Here is an 11,811-nt window from a genome sequence, read left to right as displayed (position 1 = left end):
CAAATATTTCTATTATACGCCTGGGAAAAAGTTACTACAAGTTACTATAGAAAACCGTGGGAGCACGTGAACGCAGCACGAGAGTAGATTCACTTGCTGTCGCTACACGTCAGGGTTTTTCTCATTCCCACAGGTAGGTTCGAATCTCTGCTTCCCAGTGACACAAAAATGTGAAAATTCATTAAATTAATACAATTAAAAATGTATTTAGCTGTCATTTAATCAAAAACTTTCCTTAACCACGTTTATTTCCATATCGAATGCCACTGTAACTAAAGGAATCCGATCAGGCTAACGTTATAGCACATTAGCTTCCCTCAGGAACCAGATCAGATATTAACTTCAGTACACGTTTTATTTTTAGACGTTTTGAACTAAATCTGTCGAGTGAGCTCACTTCGTGCTAATGCGCATGCGCTCACTTACAGGACAATATTTTCACTTCCGAAACATAAACGAATATGAGAGACACAGTGCATTATGGGTAGTGCAGTATTTTCACAGCACGGGTTGTTATTTTGGTATTAATTCAATATTACCGTGAATATTTTTATTAAATTAATTTAATTGTATTTCTTTTAAGGTTTTTACGCAGTTTATTTCGTTTAAGCTTAATTTATTAAAGCTTTAAAAAAATGTATATATGTTTACGAAAGTTTGGTATTTGGGAAAAAAACAGACGTGTAAATATAATAATAATAATAATAATAATAATAATAATAATAATAATAAACAAAAATTAAATCAAATAAAAATTAATCCCGCCGCTGACGTCACCGCAACGGTGTCACAGGCGCAGGCCCGGCGGAGTCCCGCGCATGCGCAGTGCGGGCCGTTGCCTATCAAGTTGGTCAAACAGCGGGGAGATAAAAAAAATGGTAGGTAAGATGGAGGGGGGGGAAATAACAACAATAACAACAACAATAATAATGAACTGGTGAACAGAAACTTTATGTTTAGAAAAGAACACGGAGACAGAGAGAGAGACAGAGGGAGAGCTAGATAGAGAAAGGTGTAAGGGTATTAATCAGTGAGAGGAGGGATCTGTGTTTAAGGGAGTTGTCTTCCGACCGTGTCGTATTGGCCGTGTGTGTGTGTGTGTGTGTGTGTGTGTGTGTGTGTGTGTGTGTGTGTGTGTGTGTGTGTGTGTGTGTGTGTGTGTGTGGTGGTGGTGGTGGTGGTGATGAGGAGAAGTAGAAGGTCAGGATGTTGGAGCTGACTGTGAACTTGTTTTTTTTTTTTTGCCTATGCAGAGTTTGTGTGTGTGTGTGTGTGTGTGTGTGTGTGTGTGTGTGTGTGTGTGTGTGATGATGAGAAGTAGAAGGTCAGGATGTTGGAGCTGACTGTGTGCATGTACTTGTTTTTTTTTGCTTATGCAGAGTTTGTGTGTGTGTGTGTGTGTGTGTGTGATGATGATGATGATGATGTAGAGAAGTAGAAGGTCAGGTTGTTGGAGCTGACTGTGTGCATGTACTTGTTTTTTGCTTATGCAGAGTTTGTGTGTGTGTGTGTGTGTGTGTGTGTGGTGGTGGTGGTGGTGGTGGTGATGATGATGATGATGATGATGATGAGAAGTAGAAGGTCAGGATGTTGGCGCTGACAGTGTGCATGAACTTGTTCCTCCATTATGCAGATTTTGTGTTTGTGTGTGAGACCGATGATCCTAAAGGGACCCGAAAGAAGAAGAAATCCTGAACAAGGCCCCTAATCCTCAACTGCTTAACTGTGTAAAGAAGCCGCTCTGGAGAAGGGCTTCTGTCAAATGCTTTAAATGTAAATTCAAAATGTAGAATCAATGGGAATACTTTACCCATGCCACCTTTGTGACTGATTGGTTGTTTGTGTGTGTGTGTGTGTGTGTGTGTGTTTACTCCACAGCATAAGCTGAAGTCATCACAGAAGGAGAAGGTTCGCCAGTTTATGTCTTTTACCCAGGCTGGTGAGAGGACAGCCGTCTACTGCCTCACGCAGAATGACTGGAAACTAGAAGTGGCAACGGACAACTACTACCAGAACCCAGATCTCTACTATAAAGAATCCATGAAAACCACAGTGGACCGCAAGAAGCTGGAGCAGCTTTATAACCGATACAAAGGTATAACAGGAAATTGGTTTGGTCCTTTGCTTGCCTTCACATCTGTCCATATAGTTTAGATTTAGACATATAGTCATAGACGTTTTCGGTTTTAGAGATAAATCAGCGCTGATAGTTGATTGCTGGGACTATCGGCAAAAATACATACCAATAGTTTTTCTGGGTTGCTGAAAAAGTCATTATACAGTACAAGAGCGGCCTCTAGAGGTGAATCCCTGACACCTCGTGCTGCGTGTTAGTATATTAAGTTCATTAACTAAAGTTAACAGATAAAATTAAATCAACGATAGCTACCGCCCAGCTGTCGTTATCGGTAAAATCCACAGTCAACCTGTAATAGAGACCTACATATATCAGGTCAAGCCTCAAACTCAGGGATTGGTGATAAACGGTTTTAAAACATTCATCTGACTCTGCAAAATATTTACATTTGACAAAAAAATGTCTGGTCATAACCTCAATAAACGGCAGATTACAAAAACATAAGTCTTTGGGATTCTATCGACCCCCGGTGAGAGCTGTTATCATTACAAATGGAGAAAACTTGGAACACTGGTGAACCGACGACTCATCCAGGAGCTCATGAAAGAACCCAGAACAACATCTAAAGATCTGCAGTTCTCACTTGCCTCAGTTACGCTAAGTGTTCATGATTCAGCCATAAGAACGAGACTGGGCACAAAAGGCATCCGTAGGAGAGTTCCAAGGCGCAAGCCAGGAACTCCAGCTGTTGAAGGAGCAGAGATTCTGAATGTGGACTGGGATGTTCAAAAAGCACATACAAATCTTATGGTCAGGTGTCTACAAACTTTTGTGTGTATAGTGTATGCTTATAATGAATAATGGGCCTCTTGTAACCTCTCTCAAAGACCCACAGGATGAGAATAAAATTGGCATTGATGGGATCCAGCAGTTCTGCGACGACCTCGCTCAGGACCCAGCCAGCATGAGCATCCTCGTGGTGGCTTGGAAGTTCCGGGCAGCGACGCAATGTGAATTTAGCCGGAAAGAGTTCCTGGATGGCATGTCCGAGCTGGGGTCAGACTTTTACAACAACACTTTTCTTTTTCAAACACACACACACACACACACACACACACACACATACATACATACATATATACACAAACACAAACACACACATATATATAATGTGTGTGTGTGTGTACACTGTACAAATTGTGAATAAAAAAGTAATGCAATAATTTACAAATGCCATAAACTTATATTTTATTCACAATAGAATATAGATAACAAATATCAAATGCTGAAAGTGAGACATTTTGAAATGTCATGCCAAATATTGGCTCATTTTGGATTTCATGAGAGCTACACATTCCAAAAAAGTTGGGACAGGTAGCAATAAGAGGCCGGAAAAGTTAAATGTACATATTAGGAACAGCTGGAATTTGCAGTGAATTTGCAACTTATTAGTTCAATTGGCAACATGATTGGGTATAAAAAGAGCCTCTCAGAGTGGCAGTGTCTCTCAGAAGTCATGATGGGCAGAGGATCACCAATTCCCCCAATGCTGCGGCGGAAAATAGTGGAGCAATATCAGAAAGGAGTTTCTCAGAGAAAAATTGCAAAGAGTTTGAAGTTATCATCATTTACAGTGCATAATATCATCCAAAGATTCCGAGAATCTAGAACAATCTCTGTGAGTAAGGGTCATGGCCAGAAAACCATACTGGATGCCTGTGATCTTCGGGCCCTTAGACGGCACTGCATCACATACAGGAATGCTACTGTAATGGAAATCACAACATGGGCTCAGGAATACTTCCAGAAAACATTGACGGTGAACACAATCCACCGTGACATTCGCCGTTGCCGGCTAAAACTCTATAGGTCAAAAAAGAAGCCATATCTAAACATGATCCAGAAGCGCAGGCGTTTTCTCTGGGCCAAGGCTCATTTAAAATGGACTGTGGCAAAGTGGAAAACTGATCTGTGGGCAGACGAATCAAAATTTTAAGTTCTTTTTTAAAAACTGGGATGCCATGTCATCCGTACTAAAGAGGATAAGGACAACCCAAGTTGTTATCAGCGCTCAGTTCAGAAGCCTGCATCTCTGATAGTATGGGGTTGCATGAGTGCGTGTGGCATGGACAGCTTACACAAAAGGCACCATCACCATCAAAGGCACCATCAATGCTGAAAGGTATATCCAAGTTCTAGAACAACATATGCTCCCATCCAGACGTCGTCTCTTTCAGAGAAAAATCTTGCATTTTCCAACATGACAATGCCAGACCAGATACTGCATCTATTACAACATCATGGCTGCCTAGAAGGAGGATCCGGGTACTGAAATGGCCAGCCTGCAGTCCAGATCAGCTGAGCAACTAGAAACCTGCATTAGACAAGAATGGGACAACATTCCTATTCCTAAACTTGAGCAACTTGTCTCCTCAGTACCCAGACGTTTGCAGACTGTTATAAAAAGAAGATGGGACACCACACAGTGGTAAACATGGCCTTGTCCCAACTTTTTTTTAAATGTGTTGATGCCATGAAATTTAAAATCAACTTATTTTTCCCTTAAAATTATACATTATACTAAGTTTAAACATATGATATGTCAATATTGAAATTTGAAACTTCCACATAATTGCATTCTGTTTTTATTCACAATTTGTGTCCCAACTTTTTCAGAATCAGGTTTGTATATACACAGTTTGATCTGTATGTGCTTTTGTGTCTCTATAGCTGTGACAGTCCTGAGAAACTGAAGGCCATCTTACCTCGGTTAGAACAGGAGCTTAAAGACTCTGGGAAGTTTAAAGATTTCTACCAGTTTACTTTTCATTTTGCCAAGAATCCAGGCCAGAAGGGTTTAGGTAAGTGGACACACTCATCACAAAGAGATCCTGTGTAATGCCTAAAACATCCTTTTTGATGAGTCATGCATTATATAGGTTTTAAAAAATATACATTTGTGTATTAACAACCCAAAAAAACAATGTAAATGTATGTAAATTAGTACTGAACTGAAGTACCGAATCATGAAAATGTGCTAAATTAAATAAATATGAATATATTTATATTTATATGAATAAATATTGAGGAAAATAAATGTGTTCTAAAAGTAGCACCTCAAATAAATAAAAACAGTTGCATCCAAAAATGAATAAAAAAAGACAAATAAACAGCATGTGGTGTCGGTTATTTGCCTCCAGAGGCTGTGACTGTATAACGCAACCCAGAAAAACTACCTGTATGGAATTTTTGCCGACAGTTCCAGCAATCGACTATCGGCGCTGATCGTATCGGCGAAACCGATAAATCGGTCGACCTCTAATACAATAAAGATTATTGAGTAAATTATTGATTCAAAGATGAATTGGAAGTCGATCGTTACATTTTCCATAACTAGTGTTAGAGCATTGCATTCATTTCAGTTGTATTTGTGGCGCTTTTAACAATGGACATTGTCTCAAAGCGGCTTTACAGGTTCTAAATATGGCAATGTAGAAGTTTAATGCCTATAATCAACAAGGGATTAACTTTCTCAGAGGGGAGCTTGGTGGTTAAGGCATCGGATTTCGGATCTGAAGGTCGTGCGTTCAAATTGCAGCCACACCAAGCTGCCACTTCTGGGCCCCTGAGCAAGGCCCTTAACCCAAAAGCCTCTGTTAGTTTCTCTAAAGGTTTCTCAGGGAGGTTTTCCTTGCTACTGCCGCTGATGGATGGATAGATAGATGGATGGATAGATGGATTGATAGATAGATCAAACGTACAAACTTCATTGTTTAATCTGCACCAATAGTTTTGGCAAAAATGTTATAGATATAATATAAAAGTGAACAGATATACAGTAATTAATCATTAGGGATGACCTAAAAATTAAGAAAAAATCTTAAAGGCTTTAAACGTATTTTACATTCTTTTATACAACTGTATAACCTTTATCTCTGTAAAGATATCGGAGACGATGTCAACGATTAAACGCGCTATACAAATAAAAATGAATCGAATTGTATCTGGAATTTATATCTATTATAAGACTATTGTTGAAAGCTCTGTACAAATAAAATGTATTAAACTCAATTATATAGTACAGTTCAGTATACAGTGAGCTCTATTTCAGCGCTAGTACCTTCTCAGTAGGACATTGTCTGATCGATCTCTATTCAGCTGACTTTCCTGATCTTTGTCTTTCACTTCTCTCTTTCCTGTCCGGGGTCCAGACTTAGAGATGGCTGTGGCCTATTGGAACCTGGTTCTGACAGGCCGATTCAAATTCCTAGACCTCTGGAACACATTTCTGCTAGTATGCAAACATTCACACAAAATAGTATAATCAAATATATAAACACTATAAATTTATATAAACTATTAGCTTTTCTGGCAGAACTGCTATTCATACTAGTATTAAATTTTTTCTCTCTTGTTTTTTTTTTTTTTTTGCAGGAGCACCACAAGCGCTCGATCCCTAAAGACACGTGGAATCTTCTTTTAGACTTTGGGAACATGATTGCGGATGATATGTCGAACTATGATGAGGAAGGTGAGCTTTAACATTAAAATACATAGAACGAGTCGTACTATAAATAGAATTCCGGTGAATTGTGTAGTGTTCTTTTGCAATTATTCCCTTTATATCACTTTATAACTCAGGACAATAGAGGAGAGATGTAACAGAAGCGAGTTCACTTTAAATATAATAATAATAAAAACACACATCAGTTTTTAGTACACTCTTCAGATCCCTCACACTTACGGAACTTTTACATTTATGGCATATTAGCAGATGCCTTTATCCAGGGTGACTTACATTTATTTCATTTATACAACGGAGCAGCGAAGGGGTTAAGGTGTCTTGCTCACGGGCCCTGGAGTGGCAGCCTGGTGTGGCTGGGATGACCTTCGAATCCAAAGTCCAATGCCTTAAACACTGAGTTTAGGTCTGGGCACCTGGAATAATTTGGAACCATTTTTTTGTAGATTTGGATGTACAGTGCTCTGGGAAAGAACTTGAATACAGAAAGAAATGAAAAGAAAGAAAAAAATCACGAGTTTCCTAACAAACAAACATAAAATCTGTAAAAGTAAACATCAGACAAAAACATTATAAGTAATACCAAACAAATATATACCGTAATTTCCGGACTATTAAGCGCACCCAAATATAAGCCGCACCCACTGAATTTTACAAAGATTTTTATTTTGAACATAAATAAGCTGCACCTGTCTATAAGCCGCATGTGTCTACACTGAAACTAATTTACTTTACACAGGCTTTTACGAAGACAGTGTCTGTTACACGGCTTGTATCTAAACAGTAGCCTACCAAGAAAGTCATTGTTCACTGTCTTTCTCCTTCCTTTCACAACAATTTCTCTCAGGAGTTTTTCTTTTGGCATCGCCGTGTGTTTAAAAATCACCATCGGTGAATCTTTTCTCCCGATGCCGTGCAGCTCAGAACACAGGTGAAGTGCGTTTTTTCATGCCCGGTTGTTTTCAGCGTGATGAATGATTCGCATTTCCTGTAGACAGTCCGAGTGAGCGGCAGGTCAAACGTCAGAGGAAACTCATCCATATTTATGATGTGGTGCGGCCCGATTCAGTGGGAGTGCATCTGATTTAATATAAAGAGTTTCATTGGTTCACCTGAACCCGTTCGGCAATTTCATCAGTGTAATGTTATGGTCTAATAATATATTATTAGGCAGCAAGTGAACATTTTATCCTCAAAGTCGAAATGGAAAAATTGGCAAGAGTAAGGGAGAGTTTAACAAATTGTGATGTCTAGACGACTGGGTCAGAGCAGCTGTGGGTTGTTCTCGGTCTGCAGTGGTCAGTATCTATCAAAAGTGCTCCAAGGAATGAACAGTGGTAAACCGCCAACTGGGTCCTGGGCGGCGGAGGCACATTGATGCACGTGGGGAGCAATAATACGGCTGAGGTCGGAGCTCTATAACAGGAGATCTTCCACTCTTAACTTATGCAAAGCATATCTTCATTGAGTTTGCTTTGCACACAGGGGCATTGTCTTCCTGGAACAGGTTTGGGTTTCCTAGTTTAAGTGAATGGACAATTTCATGCTGCCGCATCTGAAGATCCTGTACAATTGTGTGACTCCAAATTTGTATTAAGAGTTTGATGAAGAACCACAAATGGCTGGAAAAGTCAGGCTTCCCAATACGTTTGTCCGTATAGTTCTAGTCAACAATAAAAGACTTTATGAAGTTCTCTGCGTTCTGTGGCCAATCAATTATAAACTCCTTAATGTGAAATGATATTCTCTTGTTTCAGGGGCGTGGCCGGTCCTTATCGATGACTTTGTGGAGTTCGCTCGGCCAATCATCACAGCAGGCAAGCACATAAATGTATAATCACCCGCTTCCTTTCGGAGAGTGAAGGGACTTTTTTTTATATTCCGAAAATAAAAATTGAAATAGAAAACAAAGAAAACGCAAGAGACTTTAAAGAGGCGAGTCTGTGCTACCGAACATTATATGGACGCATCATGGGCATCACCACCAGGGGGCAGCAGTGACGCTTGAGGAGAGCTGGGGAAATGGGCCCCTCTGGTTTTTGAGTTGCCCCGCCTTTTCCATTCAACACTTTGTATGCAGCTTTGATCCCTATGGAAATCTGGCAACCAAGGTGGAAAAGATGAACAAGGATGGAGGGTTTTATTTTATTTCTTTTAGAAGGTGTGTTTGACAGTTGCTGCTCTTCATCACGTTACTTTCCTCCTCCTCCTCCTCCTCCTCCTCCTTCGGAATATTCCCATCACAGCGGCTGATGGAAACACGTTCTGATTTTGCCCCGTTGTTATATGGACATCATGACCCTTTAACCATCTACAGTCCAGGTGTAGGAGCGTCTCGAGTGCCCGCATCTGAAACCCCAGGAGGCAGGAATACAGGATGATGAGGAGGAGGAAAGAAATCGGAGGATTCAAGGTCATGTACATGTTTTATCGAGCTGTTACGATCATCTATATAGGACATGAGAACTCTGGTTTACCCCTGATGGTCCAGATGAACACGCAATGTGAACACGCAATTCCCGATCGTGAAGCAAGAAAACACGTAGCGATGCCCAGAACGCCAGCGTATTGCTACTGCTCTACATACCAGCGATGGTGAGACGTGATGCGGAAAACGTACAAAAACATTCGCTTATTAACGTGAAATGGAAGTATATCGAATTAATGAATCGTTATACACCGATCAGGCATCACATTATGACCACTGGTGAGGTGAAGAACACTGATGATCTCTTCATCATGGCACATGTTAGTATGTGGGATTTATTAGGCAGCATGCGAACATCTTGTCCTCAAAGTTGACGCGTTAGAAGCAGGAAAAATGGGCAAGCGTAAGAAACAAATTGTGACGGCTAGACGACTGGGTGTCAGAGCATCTCCAAACCTGCACCTCTTGTCTGCAGTGGTTAATATCTATCAAAAGTGGTCCAAGGAAGGAACAGTGGTGAACCGAACCAAGGCACATTGATGCACGTGGGGAGCGAAAGCTGGCCCGTGTGGTCCGATCCTGTATCTCAAATTGAAAGCAAAAAAGGGGGACTAACGCAATATCAGGCAGGTGGTCATAATGTTATGCCTGACATACATGGACTTCTTAATTGCGATGGTTTGAGAGCTAAGATCCAATATAGTGGGTTTTAACATTTGTTTTAAAATAGTTCTGATTTCAGATGGATTTATGGTTTTTTTTTGTTTTTTTTAAAATATGCACATATCACGCTATCATCAAACTGCAGAAAATTGTGACCGAGTGATTTTTTTTTAGCAACCGATTGCTTTAAACACTAATTTCCAACGAGTGAACGTCGAGTTAATAATGTTACATTTTTGTTCTACGCACAACCGAAGTGTTCTCGTTTGTTCCTTTCGATTTTTATGATCATCAGTTCCGGACAAGGTGCTACGGTGTTCTGGTTTCACCTCACTTCGTTTGTTGCCATTTTGTCCGGTCTGATGTCACGTTCCTTTCCGTCACGAGGAAGGGTGGCATCATCGTCACATGGTACGCCTCTCAGAGTGTCCCTGAGCGCAGAGTTCGGCTCGTCAAATCAGTATTATCGCATATGTAAATAAAGTTTATTTAAGGAGAAACGAACGGCAAATCTCCATTGTCGAATCCAAACTCGTTGGTTTGTTTGACTGTGGAGTGAAGAGAGCGTTAAATAAAGCATGTTTTTAACAAAATGAAAATTCTACTCCGACTGATTTTTTTTTCATCCACAGCTTGGTGTGTGTTACACAATTTTAATGCACGATATGGAGGCGAATAACCGCCCGGAGAGATCTTTTACAAAGCAGATCACTTGAATGATTCCTTTTATACCAGGGTCACGTGGAAACGTTGACAAGTTAACGCTATAATGCCAAATGTATCATATTTGATTCATGAGTTTCTGGGACCTCAGCACCACCTGCATTAACAATACTTTCCTCAAAAACCTGTTGAATACAATCTGAGACTTGTCTTCTGCCCCCTATTGGAGATATCTATGCACTTCAGTCAACAGCAGGCTTTAGGCAGGTTTTTCCAATATGGCTGCCTTCCTAAACTGACGTTGCAGATGTCGTTACTGATTATTTAATACGAATATGTACTTTTTTGAAGCAACTAATAATTTATAAATTTTAAAGACTGTTATAGTAAAATTGTGTTGAAAATGTGTTTCAAATATGATACAGCAGGTATTTATATACATTATGAAATGCAATCTGCATTTTTCCTGCGACAATGTCACACACAAAATACAATACAAATAAAGTTTTTATCATTTATTAAACTAATTAAAAATGAAACGGTCATCTTAAAATCATTTTTAAGTGATTCAATACTGGAAAGTGTGATACCCTTCTATCTGTAAGAGTGTAAGGGAAAGTTTATAGGACTGTGGTGAGACCTGTGATGTTGTATGGTTTGGAGACAGTGGCATTGAGTAAAAGACAGGAGGTGGAGCTGGAGGTAGCAGAGCTGAAGATGTTGAGGTTTTCGTTGAGAGTGACGACGATGGACAGAATCAGAAATGAGTTTATTAGAGGGACAGCGCATGTAGGACGTTTTGGAGACAAGGTGAGGGAGGTGAGATTGGAATGGTTTGGACATGTGCAGAGGAGGGACATGGGGTATATCAGTAGGAGAATGCTGAGGATGGAGCCACCAGGAAGGAGGAAAAGAGGAAGACCAAGGAGGATGTTTATGGATGTGGTGAGGGAAGACATGCAGGTAGTTGGTGTGAAAGAGGCAGATGTAGAGGACAGGGGGGTATGGAGACGGATCATCCGTTGTGGAGACCCCTCATGGGAGAAGCCGAAAGAAGAAGAAGATAGTGGTAATTAAATATTTATGGGATTTTTGTATATCCAGTCAAATGTTGTAGCTTGTTAAGACAAAGAGCTTGCTATTTGTCTTTTCAATAAAACAAATAAATAATAATCTTGGTTTTATTTACCAATTCAGAGAAGAAATTCAGAGTACACAAACATTTTTCTGTATGTATTTTCAGATGTCAAAAAAATTAAGTGTTGAAATTGTTATCGGCATGAGTATGGAAGGCAATTCAAGTGACTTAGAGCAGTCAGAAGAAGATAAGAATGACAATGAGTAGGAGTGGACGTTCCAAATACAATAATCAGTCTTTGTTTTTGTTATAAAATATACAGTGTTGCCATAATTGCATAATTGCCCAATGTATCAAATATGATACAAAAAGAAATCCCA

General features: G+C 39.9%; 1 protein-coding gene across 3 annotated transcripts; it reads left to right on the top strand.

The window, feature by feature from the left end:
- Nucleotides 1-59: 59 nt before the first annotated feature.
- On the top strand, nt 60-10,289 carry dcun1d2b (DCN1, defective in cullin neddylation 1, domain containing 2b). Of its 3 annotated transcripts, none has more exons than XM_046838432.1 (7): nt 60-133; nt 1,879-2,095; nt 2,965-3,133; nt 4,808-4,938; nt 6,289-6,371; nt 6,512-6,608; nt 8,357-10,289. In XM_046838432.1, exons 2-7 carry the CDS (start codon nt 1,921-1,923, stop codon nt 8,434-8,436), a joined length of 735 nt encoding a protein of 244 aa, XP_046694388.1. In that variant the 5' UTR covers nt 60-133; nt 1,879-1,920; the 3' UTR covers nt 8,437-10,289. The 3 variants fall into 3 exon arrangements, with proteins under 3 accessions (XP_046694388.1, XP_046694387.1, XP_046694389.1); XM_046838431.1 differs by lacking the exon at nt 60-133 and adding an exon at nt 783-878; XM_046838433.1 differs by lacking the exon at nt 60-133 and adding an exon at nt 1,619-1,773.
- Nucleotides 10,290-11,811: the final 1,522 nt, after the last annotated feature.

The sequence above is a fragment of the Silurus meridionalis genome, chromosome 24 (genome assembly GCF_014805685.1).
Source record: "Silurus meridionalis isolate SWU-2019-XX chromosome 24, ASM1480568v1, whole genome shotgun sequence".
In the NCBI taxonomy this organism is placed as follows: domain Eukaryota; kingdom Metazoa; phylum Chordata; class Actinopteri; order Siluriformes; family Siluridae; genus Silurus; species Silurus meridionalis.
The sequence above is the reverse complement of the archived record's forward strand: the minus strand, read 5'-3'. Positions and strand labels throughout refer to the sequence as shown.